General features: G+C 50.1%; 1 protein-coding gene across 2 annotated transcripts in view; it reads right to left on the reverse strand.

Annotated features, from left to right (window-relative positions):
* Positions 1-12,687, reverse strand: part of arhgap32a (Rho GTPase activating protein 32a) — a 23,208-nt gene extending 10,521 nt beyond the window's left edge. The window contains exons 1-12 of one of the 2 annotated variants that reach the window (XM_084467445.1): positions 12,466-12,687; positions 11,677-11,761; positions 6,929-7,015; positions 6,396-6,533; positions 5,692-5,784; positions 4,888-5,010; positions 4,490-4,567; positions 3,919-4,000; positions 3,185-3,334; positions 2,248-2,350; positions 1,618-1,762; positions 953-1,035 (exon numbers count right to left, since the gene is read on the reverse strand). In XM_084467445.1, coding sequence (XP_084323571.1) covers positions 953-1,035; positions 1,618-1,762; positions 2,248-2,350; positions 3,185-3,334; positions 3,919-4,000; positions 4,490-4,567; positions 4,888-5,010; positions 5,692-5,784; positions 6,396-6,533; positions 6,929-7,015; positions 11,677-11,761; positions 12,466-12,572 — 1,274 coding nt within the window. In that variant the 5' untranslated portion in view covers positions 12,573-12,687. The remainder of the gene's footprint in view (positions 1-952; positions 1,036-1,617; positions 1,763-2,247; positions 2,351-3,184; positions 3,335-3,918; positions 4,001-4,489; positions 4,568-4,887; positions 5,011-5,691; positions 5,785-6,395; positions 6,534-6,928; positions 7,016-11,676; positions 11,762-12,465) is intronic. The other variant, XM_084467444.1, reaches the window with a different exon arrangement.
* Positions 12,688-15,585: the final 2,898 nt, after the last annotated feature.

Below are 15,585 nucleotides of genomic sequence, written 5' to 3' on the forward strand. Positions count from 1 at the left end.
ACGGTCTGGTCTGAGTTTCTCACAAACTGACACGCTTCCAGGAATTACAAAAATACCAGCCTTGGGAATGGCCCTAAGAATACAAAGCAGCCAGTCCTTTCTGAAATTAGAAAGGCTTGCGTAATCGAGTGGCCACTGGATACGTCTTGAGTGGACTCAGGACTGCAGTCCTCTCTGTCACCAGCAGAGGGAGGCCCAGGGCGACTGACAATAGGACGTCTCTCTCGTGTCCCCTTCAACTCAACCCCGCAGGGTGAATCATTCACGATAAGCCAGTGACTGTAGTTTGACCCCAGGCATAGAGTGCTCTGCTAAATAGTCCTCCGGTTAAATGTGCTATTGTCTTCTATATGTATCACTACATTACGCTGACACCGTTTAACCGCACCCAATACAGAGCGTCACCTCACAGTGTGAACCTCAACAAATAGCAACAGACTAAAAATAGAAACTGCTGAGTGTTGAAGAAAAAGGAAAACCGAAATACAGTACAGTGGTTTTCCCGTGGGGGTTGGCAGCCCCTAGGGGTTCTGTGAGGGACTGCAGGGGTAGTCGGAAAATGTGAATATTAAGTGTATGTGAATAGTGGTGTGCAAGTTCTGTAAAACCTTCCAATGAATAACATAAATCATAAGCAAAGTCCTTGTTGTTCACTTAACCTTAAGTATTTGCACCACCCCTTTCATGTTCATGTTAACCAAATAAAATGCATGTACATTATTTATATTAATTTAAAAAAAATCCCCCCAAACATTCATTTGTGCTAGTGAAAGCTGAATTAATACCCTATAAAAATTAAGATATTTTACTATATTTCATATTTTTCAAATGTAAAATAGGGGTTACATTAGTAAAAACCGATTGAGAACAACTGAATTAGCAGCAGCCACATATCCCTGAGAGGTGACATTCCCCAATCAGCCACCAGAGTGCGCCAGTGAGCCCAACAGACCTGTAGTGCGGAGGGGGCAGCTGCTGGATGACGTTGTGGATCTTGGCCAGCCTCTCCTCATCTGTGGAGGCAGACACGGCGTCCTGGGAGGGCACAGCACAAGAAGAAAGCGTCCCTCTTTAGAGAGCTGCTTGACATTCACACTCTGCGCCCGCCTCGGCCAGTGGGCTTAATCCCCATCTTTGTGTTTGGAGAAAGCTCCTCTGAAAGCAGCGACCCGGCGCTTTAAACCCAGAAAAGAACACGACCAATGAATCTCTTAATGTTCTTTTACCGGCTCTATATAACAGAGATGGCTCTCTCTCAGCAGATGCTCAGTTTAAAACTATTTTACCATCCTCTGACCTATAATGCCCATTCCTACCGCCTGGATACGGATCCAACCCCGACCCAACCTAATGAGATCAAATCCTTTTCCCTGGACTGGAGCCGCCCTGGGAATCCACCAGGGTGGTTCTGTTCACAGGAGTCTCTGATAGTACCCCCTCCCCCCCCCCCCCTGGTCCTGAGCCAACCTGGGCCCCCCAAGGGCCATTCAGTTGACTGTAACTGTTATATCTTTAACAGTCCCCAGGCTGGACCCCCGCCCCCCTGGTCCTGGGCCAGCCCGGGCCCCCCCCCCCGGTCCTGGGCCATCCCGGGCCCCCCAAGGCGGCAGTACTCACGGAGAACCTCTCGTACAGCTGGTAGGTGAGCAGGGGGTTGGGCAGCTCTCTGAAGTACAGCTTGCACAGGGAGCCCACCGAGTGGATGTCCTGCCTGAACACGTCCCGGCTGAGGTCCGGCACCTGCTCAGAGTCAAACTCATGCCTGGGCACGGGCCGGGGGAACGGGGGGACATGGAGGGGTGGAGGGGGTGGGTGGGGGGGGGTCGGGGAGGGGGCGAGTGGTCGGGGAGGGCGGTGGGTGGGGGGGTCGGGGAGGGGGTGGGTGGGTGGTTGGAGGGGGTGGGTGGGGGGGTCGGGGAGGGGGTGGGTGGGTGGTTGGAGGGGGTGGTTGAAGAGGATTTTAAGATGCAGGTCTTCCGTCTCGATGTTAATAATCGAACGCATTGTGACGATTTGCTAGCGTGGGAAAAACCTCACAGGGTATCAGTGTTTGGTCTGACCCAGGACTCCACATCCAGATTGTATCGTGTTTAACAACAAAATGACAAGTAGAGGCATGTTCGTACTTTAAACCCAATTCCACAGTCGAGTGTAGACTCAACTGGTCTAGACTGGTAGTTCTGGCCAGGAGTCAAGACAACACTGATCTTGTTCATGGCGGTCCAAGCCCATGAGAGCGGGACGCACCTGAGCTTCTGGATGTTGGAGGAGATCCCAGAGAGTCTGTAGATGCCGTCCACCACGCCGTTCTTCTCAATGAACTCGGCACAGCTCCTTACCACCTGGGGCACTGGAGAGCAGGAGCACGGTCAGAACCACCACGGTCACAATCACAATAACCACAGTAAATGTCGTTTGGTGTAAGCTATTATCCTAAGTCATATCCTGAATGCTATCCTTACTGTGCTACTGTGCTGTGAGACATTAAAGTTATCTTCTCTTATCTTATCTTAAGCACCCCGCAAAACCATACAGCGTATATTCTTAGCATGGATGACCTCACACACACTCAACCAGATCATCACGTTATCAGTTAAAGGTTCATGAGGTTGCAATGCACAGATATTGTACAAGTTAATTTGTACAAATTAACTTTAAAATTAGGTTTGGATCTTGCTTACAAAAACAACACATTCAAAACAAGCAGCAATTGACAGGAAGATGTTTTTTGGGCACACTTTTGGCCTCAAATTCGAATTCAAGTTCCAGGATTTGACTGTTACATTCTGGATTAGCATAAAGAATTAGAATACAACCCAAAGAGAGATGAAGATTACCGTGCAACCAGGTGACTAGGATTCATCTACTACAGCATTGACCCAAGTCTTATAACAACCACAGGATTCATTTACTACAGCGTTGACCCAAGTCTTATAATAACCAGGGGGATCATCTAGGACAGCGTTTATCACAGTCCTATAACAACCAGGGGGATCATCTAGGACAGCGTTTATCACAGTCCTATAACAACCAGGGGGATCATCTAGGACAGCGTTTATCACAGTCCTATAACAACCAGGGGGATCATCTAGGACAGCATTTATCACAGTCCTATAACAACCAGGGGGATCATCTAGGACAGCGTTTATCACAGTCCTATAACAGGCGACCTGGCGGCTCTGACCTTCGTATCCCGAGTTGTGGAGGTACTCTCCCAGGTCGCAGCCGAACACCCTCTCCTTCAGGATCCCCCGCTGCCGCAGCTTCTGGGGGGGGGGCCGCGACTTCATGAAGGACCGCAGGAAGGTCACCAGCTTACCGTGCTTCTTACACACTGGGAGGGGTCACACACACACACACACACACACACAAAGACACAGGCACACACAAAGACACAGGCACGCACACACACATATAGACACAGTCACAGACACACACAAACACACACACACACACAGACACAGGCACACACACACACACATATAGACACAGTGTGTCACACACACACACACACACACACACAGTCACAGTCACAGACACACACACACACACACACACACACAAAGACAGACAGACACAGGCACACACACACACACACACAGACACACACACAAACACAGACACACACACACACACGCACACACATTTGGTCATTCAGCAGATGCTTTTCTGTAACTACAAAGTGCAACTACAAAAAAAAAAGTACAAAAAAATACTTAGAGAGCAGAGTAGCAAGGAAGGAATCAGAAAGATTTATTCATCTCAGTTAAATCTCAAGGCACACAGAGCAGCTCGACACGAGAGGTAAAAACAACAAAGTGCTCCGTGTGTTGGAGGCTGCATCATCACAAGCTGAGAGTAGAAAGCCAGGGAATCCTTCTGTGGAGGAGAGCAGACAGACAGACAGACAGGAGCTACCTGGCTTTGGCACGGCGCTCTCCACCGTGGGGGGCATCTTCTCACTGATCAGCTCCACGCAGTCGCAGGGGAAGAAGCCCACCTGGTGGGAGAGGAGGAGGGGGGGGGGGGGGGGCAGACAGGGGAGCTGCTGCAGCGTGATTCACTTTGAGCTGGGGTCTGCAACTTTGGAGAAACCAGCCAGAGTAAGCTTGATTTTAAAAGTATCCAACTAAATAAATCCCTCCCCTCCCTTCAGGCCTGTCTCCAAAGCCCCTCCCCCAAAGCACATGACCAGCTCGTTAGCTTTAGCAGGGGGGTCTGTCTAGCCTTGTGGAAGACTCCGGTCATGTGTGCGGCACAGGTAGCCGGGTCAGGTAGGATGACGGACAGGTGAGCCAGCCAATCATCTCACAGCAGCCAGAGATACCTGCTTTTTTCTATCAGAGCATTTGATCGTCGATCGTTGGCGAAATGCGAAGAGAATTTCAACAAACAGGACAAAGACTAAAATCAATTGCCTACCCTAGCTTCGGGAAAAAGACCAGCTTCAGATGCATGTCAATATACAGATACCTAGAGTCATGTGTACCTGAAAGCCGTGCTTTCCCCTCCACCAGCCAGTGTCTTCTTTAGGGGGCATGTCGATGACCGACACAATGTCCCCCACCTGGAATAGGGTTATTATTAGATTCAAGCGTAGAGGCTATATAAAGACACAGCGTGATGGCCCGTTCAGAAAGCCCAGGATGACCACAGAAAGTACATCAAGAAACAACACAGTGAAAAGTAAACACATGAAACTATTTTCGTCCTCAACATCCCCCCTGTATGTCGCCAAGTGTCTTGTTTGTATTTAGTGTTGGTCTACCTGAGCTTTCACGCACAACACGCACAACACACACTACACAAATACAAGTGGTTCAATTCCTCTGCATTGAACCCAGTGATCAGTTTGTGTGCGCGGTGTGTGATGTCACCGGGGGTCACCTCAAAGGTCAGCTCGTCCGGCGCCTGGGCGGTGTACCGCTTGGTGACGTGGGCGGCGGCGATGGCCGGCACGTTGATGGAGGACTCCTCAGACACCAGCAGGTGGTTCCCCTTGTTGTCGATCTGTCCGGGGGGAGAGACGCAAGCCACATGGGTCACTGCACCGGAGTTACAGACTGACGTCACATTCAGGGCATTTAGCAGACACTTTGGCCAAGTGCCAAGCACTAACGGTTGTTAAGTGAACCCATTCCCCATATACAACAGAGATAAAAGCTAGGATAAGACGCTACACAATGCTAAGTACTATTTCTGAGTGCAGGGACGTACAACATACAATAAGTGTGTAAGAGGGGTGTGGGGGGGGAAGGGGGGAGGCTAGATGAGAGTCTAGGTGAACTCTGATCTGAAGTGAGTCCTGACTCACTTGATCAATAGTGAACACTGCAGCCTCATACAGGGTTAGACCAGAGCATTCTTCTGTGCACCAGTCAGTCCACTAATATTATACAGAGGATTATCCACAGGTCTTAATGTACGTTGAAACGTCTTGGATATTGTTTTTGCTGTGTTTGTAATGCCTTGTTAAATGTTTGTATCTTGTTTTTTTGTCTTTGTTTCTGTTTCTTTTTTGTTATGCTGCAAATGGAGCTGATGTGATGCATCACAGTGTCAGACTTGTCTGACGGTAAAGGGCTATCGTTGTGTGCGCTACGGTACATCCGACACTGATGGATGACTCAAAGCCTTTTGGCCCTTTGGAGTCGGGAGTTCAACGCGCAGTACGTGGTGATGAAAAGCTACCTCCATCCACGTCAAGACCGGACCGCAGTTGATGTTGTTGTCAGCCAGGGCAGAGAACTGGGAAAGGTACGCAGCCAGCATCTTGGTGACACACTGGGGACACACAGGAGAGAGAGATGGAGAGAATGTGTGAGAGGAAACAAGGTGCAAATGTCCTCAGACTCACCTCCCCTCGTTGTGTCACTCAGAGTACGGCTCCAGCATCAATAAGAGACAGATTTGTATCCGAGGTGGAGAAGGGTCGTCTTTTATTTACTAGTTCAGTATTTCATTAATCCCAGACAGGAAATATCATTCAGCAGATGCTTTTATCCAAAGTGACAGCGTGGATTTCGGAACGTATCGTAAACAGGTAGGGGTGAGGCATCCTGATTAAGTATGCCTACATGTTAGATATTGACATTGGGTATTGTCATTTATTTGGGTGTTCAGTGTAACAGAATTATGAAAGTATTATACATGATTTACAGTGACTAATAATACAAATATGCTTTACTGGTATTGTTGCACTAAATGGCTGTTTATGTTGATAACCCCATTAAGCTTAATCTAATAATAAAATTATGAATGATATTTATATTAAAGGGCAGCATCTGCAGTCATAACGAAAATAAACTGGCCCTGAGGGGGCCTTTAGCCAATGAGGGCAGAAGCAGCAGTGTCTCTGGCCAATAGCAGGGGGCCTGGTGTGTGTTCAAACCCACCTCATCTGGTCCCTTCAGTGTCTCGTGGCGAGGCAGCTCGGCTAGCTGGGAGAAACGCCGGTCGAAAATACACAGATGGAGGTGCTTGTCCAGCACCCTGAAGTCCTCGAAGGACCTCTTCACGAGCCAGCTCCGGCCCTGCAAGAAACACAACACACTCCTTAAAGGACCTCTTCACAAGCCAGCTTCAGCCCTACAAAGTGTAAACAACACAACACACTCCTTAAAGGACCTCTTCACAAGCCAGCTTCAGCCCAGCAAACATCACAGCAATGTCCTTGAAGGACCCCTTCACGAGCCAGCTTCAGCCCAGCAAACAACACAGTAAGGTCCTTAAAGGACCTCTTCACAAGCCAGCTTCATTCCTACAAAGTGCAAACAACACAACAAAGTCCTTAAAGGACCTCTTCACAAGCCAGCGTCAGCCCTGCACAAACCACAACACAACAACCCTGAGATGTTGCATGGAGCGGTCTGGTGTCAGCCTCATGTTTCTATTAAGATGATGAAGTGTTGTGTGATAGGAATGGTACCTGGCAGCCGATCTGGACCAGAAACAGCAGCTCTTTAGAGTCCAGGCCGGCCTTCTGTCCTTCCCCTTGGTCCTCTGCAAAAGACAGCTTCGGAGAGAGAGAGAGAGAGAGAGTGAGAGAACGAGATCGAGAGAGAGAGAACGAGATCAAGAGAGAGCGAGAGCGAGAGCGAGCGCAAGAGCGAGAGAGACAAAGAGATGGGGGGGTTCGAGAAAGGAGGTCAATTTAAACATTCTCAGAAACCATATTTTAAATAATGGATGAGGGGGACCTTTCTGCGCGTCTGACCTACTGGAGTAGACTGAGAGCAAAGAGTGACTGTGTGTGTTCAGCCAAGGTGTGTGTCCTGTGAGCCCGTAAGCTCCAGTGTGTAGGAGGAGCCCATCCGGTCCAGTGGGCGTGTGCACAAAGCAATCAAACACTCAAAAGGAGCACCGACTCTTCCTAGCAACAGCGTTCAGGTGTAGCGCATTAGCTCAAGCAAAACAGACACGCAAACCATTTGTTTTCATTTTGAATTGTTTGAATTGTTTGTTGTATCTGCCTTAAACCTTATGGAACTCTGCGGTTTTAGGGTAATACTAGTTGGTTCATAACCAGTGCAACACTTCCGTCGTCAAAGTTTTTCTGAACGTGACAAAATAAAAGAAAAGCAAACAAAGCCAATCTTTGGAATGGCTCTGTTGAGGTCGTCGGCCACTCAGGATCCACGCTAAGACGCCCTCCTCCCTCCCGGTCCGTCTGCCCATAAAACCAGCCGCCATAAATCCTGCAGTATGAGATTCATAATACATGACTTATGAGTTGCCAGGGCGACGACTACAGCATTGAAGCGTAGACACCGAAATATCGTCCTCTCCGCCTTCCCAGATGTTCTACACAACCCGTTAAAGACCGGCGGTTCAGAAGAAGAACGCCGCGCAGAAGAAGAAGAAGAAGAAGAAGAGAGACTTCAAAGGGGCCCGGGACCCAAGCGAGGTGAGGGAAGGGAGTTTGGTTATTTATAAATGTGAGCAGCAGTTGATCCAGATTCCCCCCCGCTCTCCACCACGACCTACTTTACACCATCACCGCTCCACAGTTCCACGGTAACAATGCCCGGCTCCGCAACGCCGACACGCACGCGGCTGCTGCGACGATATCCAGCTGCGGGTCCGCGTGGAGACCACCACAACACTGGCGGTGGAGCCCTGATTGCGGTCACTAAATCGACCAAACCCTGGATGAGTAATCACGTGAAAGCTGCGGTAGGGTCTCCAGGACGCAGGACGCACCATTGCGGAATAGCATGAAAACAACAACAACGCCACCCAACTCAACAAAGTGGGACACTTCCCCGGAACAGACAATTCCCCAAAATCCCGCAACCGAATGTAAAGCCCTAAAAACAAAAGGAAGCGCAGCTCAAAACAACTCAAAAGCCAATCCGGTATCGACCCCACGCCTGGACGCATTACTTATTCATGCGTGTGTGGCGCCGACCGCTCAGACACACACACAACGCATACAGAGGAAAAACAAAAGCCTACACATTCAAGTTTACCTGCGCCCATCGCACAACACAAGAGGTCTGACCACAGCGGGACAGCGTGTGGACGGAGCGTGGTCCCCCTCATGGTCCCCAACAGGCTGGCTCTCTAACAGGCTGGGTCTCCAACAGGCTGGGTCCCTCTCGCTGGGCTGGGTGGGTCGGCGGCATCCGCTGCGTGGACCGAGAGGATGAGGAAGCAGCGGCTAGACCAGAGGCTGCCTCCAGCAGAGTTCAAGTGACGGCGCTTCCCCCCGCCCTGCAGACGCCTCCCCCTCTCCCTCCCCTACCTCCCCCTTACGTAGCCCCCTCCCCCACGCTGGCTCAGCCTGGCTCAGCCTGCCTCAGCGAGAGTGTCCGCAGTTCCCGCCTCCTTCCCAGAGCGGTAAATGATGTAGGAGGAAAAAATTGAAAAGGGGTATTCTCCCCCCCCCCCCCCCCGCGCCCACCGCCGTTTGTATCTGTTTCTCTCGCCCTCGCTCAATATCTCGTCCCCCCTCCTCCCTTTTCTCCCCCTCCTAGCCCCCCCCCCCCCTCCCCCTGCTTTTCCCCTCCCTCCCTCCCTCCATCTCGTGCTGTCTCTCTCTCCTCCATGGCGTGAGTTTCAGGGGGGAGAGAGTTAGCCAGGGAGGAGTTAGAGTGCTAGCACCGCCACACAGACGAGTGTGCACGTGGCGCACCGTGCACGAGAGGCACCGTGCACGAGAGGCACCGTGCACGAGAGGCACGGTGCACGAGAAGCACAGTGCACGAGAAGCAAAGTGCACTAAAAGCACGTGCACGGGACGCCGGGTCCTAGATGTGAAAGATTCTCGAAGGGGGCATCGTTTTATTCCAAAAATAAATACTCTACTTTGAGGCTAAACCGGAGGGGAATGTGTGTGTATGTGACTGTGTGTGTGTGTGTGTGTGTGTGTGTGTGTGTGTGTGTGTGTGTGTGTGTGTGTGTGTGTGTGTGTGTGTGTATGTGTGACACTGTGTGTGTATGGGACTGTGTGTGTGTATGTGACTGTGTGTATGTGACTGTGTGTGTGTGTGTGTGTGTGTGTGTGTGTGTGTGTGTGTGTGTGTGTGTATGTGTGTGTGTGTGTGTGTGTATGTGACTCTGTGTGTGTGTATGTGACTGTGTATGTGACTGTGTGTGTGTGTGTGTGTGTATGTGACTCTGTGTGTGTGTGTGTATGTGACTGTGTATGTGACTGTGTGTGTGTGTGTGTGTGTATGTGACTCTGTGTGTGCGTATTGGACTGTGTGTGTGTGTATGTGACTCTGTGTGTGTATGTGACTCTGTGTGTGTGTGTGTGTGTATGTGACTGTGTGTGTGTGTGTATGTGACTCTGTGTGTGTATGTGACTCTGTGTGTGTGTGTGTGTGTGTGTGTATGTGACTGTGTGTCTGAATGAAGGTGTGTTTGAGGAGGTGAGGGGGCTTGTCCTACTGCAGGGTGTTGTGGGGAGACATGACCTCCTTGTCCCCTCCCGCCCTGTCCTGTGTCTTCTATGAATAGAGAGAGACGGCCGGACGCAGCCGCGAGTGTCTTTGTCTTTGTCTTTGTCACCACGGGGACAAAGACTGGCTCTCCCCTTTCTTTCCACTTCCTCACATGGAGACAAGCCATAGCCCCGATACAAAAGCCTGTAGCAATACTACTAATAATAAGACATCATTCATTTTACAATCAAAAAAGGCAGACTTTCTGTATATAGATACAGTGGATATGTGTGTACACAGATACAGTGCGCATGTGTGTGTGCAGATACAGTGTGCATGTGTGTGTACAGATACAGATACAGTGTGCATGTGTGTGCGCAGATACAGTGCGCATGTGTGTGTACAGATACAGATACAGTGTGCAATTGTGTGTACAAATACACTGCGCATGTGTGTATACAAATACAGTGCAGATGTGTGTGTGTGTGTGTGTGTGTGTGTGTTCAGATACAGTGCGCATGTGTGTATACACAGATACACTGCGCATAGCACACTGAGCATGAACGCAAAGCCATGGCAGATTCCCCGGAGTGATATTTCTCTCATGGTACAGGCTGTCCGTCTTTATCTTCTTGGTGCTAAGCTGTTCAAGGTCACTGCAAACGGCTTAACCGCTTCAATCCCACCCGCAGTCTACAACGGGGTGTGTTAGCGCGCTACTGCAGTGTAGCGGTCCCCAGCAGGATGAGTGTAACATAATACACATATGCTTTCATGCGGAGGTGCACGTAATAAAGGCAGGGAGGAGGCAAACGGTCCACTGCTGCTCCCTGCTGGCGGAAAAGTGGTATTGCACCAAAGAGGGTTGGCTAACCAGGCAGCTAACAGCCACTTCCACAAATTACAGAGGTCTGCTCCACTGCCTCTCATTATTGCTGTAGCGACAAATGCTACATAAGCATTTACACAAGTACTTTCACCGTATATAACCCGACGGATGTATACTAGATATATCTATCTAGTGCCACAGTGCAGGTCGTTATGGAGTCCAGGATGACAAGGGATTGCCATCTGGGAAACTGCTCTGTTCTGTCACAGCTCACTGGTTCATTGTCGCTGGTTGATAGCCTAACGTTTAATCCAACTCATAGATTGGACCACAGGTGCATCCAGTGTCACATTCACACAAACCCTCTGAACCAGCATGATTCTGCCTTCAGAACAAATGACATCGTATGGAAATCAAGTAACCTTTTCCAGTATTTATGGAATTGCAAAGACCTATGACGTTACACTGACATGTTTACTGGGGCCGCCGTTAGACCAACATATGTATATAATGTTAACACTAACTAATGGTAATACTAGTCGGAATGGAGATGCAGAAAGAGAGAGGACTGATTGTCTGATGACCCATGTTAACAGTGATGGACTGACAATTGTTAGTGCTTGGCACTTGTTTCTATGAACATCCTTACTGTAGCGACAGCGATATATTGCTGTTTCTCTTTCTTCTGACAAATGTACTTATTGTAAGTCACTTTGGACAAAAGCGTCTGATAAATGCCCTAAATGTAATTGTCAATGTGAACGATGGTGCTATTGTGTCTTTCTATTTTATCGTGCAAAAACACATGGTACAATAGGCTTGAAAAGCGGGCTGAGCCCTAGTGTATTTATTTTGTATTTGTGACTTTCATCATCCAAAAGGGGACAGGGGCCTCTCACCAGAGACCAGACACTACGCTGTCCTACACAAACACACGCTGCTGCACGCTGCAGGGCTCACCTGGACCGTGCCAAAGTCCACGTTCTCGTAGTGGAAGTGGGCGCACTCCGCCAGCCGCGGGAAGTGACCTCTGGTGAAGGTGAGCCTGAGGGACGGAGAAACACAGAGAGACATCAGAGAGAGTGAGAGAGAGAGAGGGAGAGAGAGAGAGTGAGAGAGAGAGAGAGAGAGAGTGAGAGAGAGAGAGGGAGAGAGAGAGAGTGAGCGAGCGAGCGAGCGAGAGAGAGAGAGAGAGAGAGTGAGAGAGAGAGAGAGAGTGAGAGAAAGAGAGAGAGAGAGAGTAAGTGAGAGAAAAGAGAGTGAGAGAGTTAGCAAGACCGTATAAGAGAGAACTGAGAGAAAGAGAGAGCAAGAAAGACAAAGCGAAAGAGAGAGCAGAGTGAGAGTGAGCGAGTAAGAAAGAGAGTGTGTGAGAGAGAACAGAGAGAGGGAGAGAAAGTGGGAAAGAAAGTGTGTGAGAGAACAGAGAAAGTGAGAGAGAGAAAGAAATCAAACCCAGGGGGTAAGAGAGTCAGACAGGAAGAGAGAGCAGGGAGAACGAGTGAGAGAGAGAGAGCAGGAGAAACGGAGAACAAACAAGGAACAAGGAAGAGCAAACAAACAGACACTGGGCCCATTGAAGACGGACTATAGGACAGCAGGTCCACTAATCAGCCTCACGCCCATCCACGCCTTTCTTTTTTTTTTTTTTTTTTTCCCCTCTTAGGGCTCCTCCATTCCCACTGCCCTGGATAGGAGCCCTGGTTTACAGCCCATAATAGCAGCCGCGGCGTCGCGGGCGGGACCTACTTCTTCATGTGTTTGACCTTCATGCTGGCCGTGCTCACGCAGGAGCGCAGGAGAGGCTCCGCCGCCGCCGCCGCCGCCGGCTGCTCGCTGATGTCATCGCTCCCCATCTGGACCAAAGTAAAGCAGGAGTCAACGTCCCCCCCCCACCGTCCATAAGCAGCCGACTCACGGGTGGCACGCAGCGGCCGTCTCCCCCCGTCGCGCCCTCAGTGCGGGACAGGGCTAACGCACTAGCATCAGACTTTGAACTGCAAACGGCATTGATCGGGTGTGTGGACCAATAGCGGGTCACCGTGGGGGCGTGTGTGTGTGTGTGTGTGTGTGTTCATACCCTGGCAGTGGACAGCTCTTGGGGGGTTTTCTCCGGGTCGGGGGTTATAGCTGGTGGCGGTAAGGGTTCATCTTTGGCCCCGTCGGAGGCACACGGTCTGAAAGGTAAACGGTATGAGAGTCAGAGGTGAAGGCTGAGCTTTCCTGTGCATCGCACGTCACGTCGTCCAGATACACAGAGGGCGAAGGTGGGAGAGAGAGGGGCACGTGCAGGTTGTTACTGTGTGTGTGTGCGTGTGCGTGTGTGTGTGTGTGTGTGAATACAGCCATTCAGGCAGCAATAAATACATTACCCCATGACAGGTGGAATTCAAAAGCAAGGAAAATGAAAACAAGGCAGAAACAAACAAACGCGGTGGAATAAGGAACACGTCGAGGTAATAATCCACACAGACATCAGAGGGAATTCAACCCACTTCTCCACCGTCAAGGAAGCTGGCCATCCTTTATCAAACACCAGCGCTGGCCCCTATTAGCCGGCCCTGGTGTGAGTGGCCTTTGTGTGTTCACGGGGGTAACCAAATCCCTTCTATTCAGCGCGCTCCAGCCACAAGGGAGTGTTTCAGAAAACTTCCCAGTGAGTCAGTGAGTTCGTTGGGGAGTGGAGGCCTCGTCCAATCAGCACGGGTTTTATTAAGTATGAGAGGCAGTCTCGACGAGGAGTCACACGGTGTCACGCCTTCACACCGACAACATCGTCGTAACCAGTAGGGACGTCATAATAACAACAGTGATACAATAATCCCCACCGCTGCGATATGTTTATGTGAGACAGGTGCAGACGCAAGCTAGTGCTTCACTTTAAACAAATGTGGCATAATAAATGGGAGAAGCGTGAAATAAATTCATTAAAATGACAATCAAAAAGATTGGCAATGAGGAGACGAACACACAAAAAAAAGACAACACAAAAGGTGTGTAAGAGAAAAAACTTAAACACTTTACAGATGTGCTCGCTCGGACGAGCCAAGCACCTCTGGCAGACCGATGTACACTCATCCCGTCATGCCCATGAGAGACCAGTAAACGAGGGCATGCCTCTCTGAAACATAACCGTTATGATCTGCATTCACCGCCACTGTGGACAGGGCATGCAGTCACCTTCGTCCAAACACACCGTCCTCGCCCTTCCACCGCATAGAGAACTCGACTCATTCCTTTCGCCCATCCTCTCATTCCACCTTCACACCCGCACATACACCCGCACACATATACACACACAGCCCCAAAGCACTAGCCTAGCACTGAGTCTATTTTGAGCTTGTACACAGAAACGCGCAAGCCTTCACATGGCTGAAAACATGCTCAGCGTGGGAACAAACACACACACACACGCCCACACGCACACGCCCACATGCCTCCGTTGCGTACGTGCGAGCGGTTTCATGCGAAGGGACTCACCCTTCAAGGACGTCACCACTTCCTGCTTCTCCCCCTGGTCCTGAGGCAGCGTTCTCGATCACCGCGGCAACCACGCATCCAGCCTCCATGATGTTGCCTTACCGCAACAGCCCGCTTAGGAGGAGGAGAGGAGGAGTGGGAGGGGGGAGTGGGAGGGGGGAGAGAGAGAGAGCGAGAGAGAGAGAGAGCGAGAGAGAGTGAGAGAGAGTGAGAGACGGGAGGGAGGGAGGGAGAGATGGAGGAAAGGTGGGTGGTTAGAATGCAGAGGAGGACGTGCGAGAAGAGGAGTGTGAAACGAAAGCTTTGGACATCGTCAACCCAGCGAGGCTTAAGCAGGAATAGTCTCAAGGCTGTGCATCCAGCAGCCAGCAGACACTGTAAGAACCGATGACATCACACTTCAACTCGCCCAAGGTGCTTTGGTGAAGATGCAAATGATGCAGAGCTATTTTCCCCAGACCCCCATTCGTTGAATTTCAAAGGCCACCCAGCCAAGACTAGTTAATCTCAAGATAGAGATGGCGACGAGACATTCCATAGCCGACTTACACATTATATATAAAAGGAATGCATGCCTGTTATGCTTATAAATGCTTTGTGTATTCAGGGTCTGAATGCCGTTGGTGGCTGGGCCGTGGGATTCTCTCCTGTCTCTACGGCAGAGATGTGTGTAAGTAGATCCAAGTGGATTATCTCTCCATCTTCCCTACTGTAGTGAAACCAAACTGAAAGAATGTCCTGATAAGCGTGAAACCAGACCCCACTGAATGCACCGGGCCAATTTCCCCTTTTTACGAGTCAAAACAAACACCCAGACCGGGATGAGCCTTGATAACAAAGACGCCGGGGTGAGACCAAACAAACAGCCTCACACTTGGATGAACCTTCACACTCTTGAACTGCTCAGGATTACAGAAGATAAATAGCGGGGCTGTCATCTCTTATTTGAGGTTCTCGCCGGTCAAAATGACGGTTGAACTGACTCTTGCTAGCATTAACAGCACAGAAACAATGAGGTCAATTGTCAACATTCCTCCTTTAAAAGAAAAAAAAGGCATGTTTTCCAGAAACATCTTTGTCTGATAGGGCTTGTACCCATGCTTCTGGGTACACCAACACCATACGTTGGTTGGGTTTGAATTGATCACTAGACAGTGCTGCCAGGGCAGACGTCTGATGGGAGATGTATTGTCAGCCAGGGCTATAGTAGCTCTTCCCAACAGCACAGTTGGCCCCAGGCCACCACAGTGTTGCTGACTGACACTACTGCCAGACCCCTGACTCAGCAGAACCCAACAGCAAACATACTTATACAGGCTCAACCAGACCCAGCTCTGTTGCACAATGTTATCTCTGGCCTCCCAGGAAGACACGCTGCCGGCTGAATGA

This window comes from Micromesistius poutassou (genome assembly GCF_964030765.1).
Source record: "Micromesistius poutassou genome assembly, chromosome: 4".
NCBI lineage: Eukaryota > Metazoa > Chordata > Actinopteri > Gadiformes > Gadidae > Micromesistius > Micromesistius poutassou.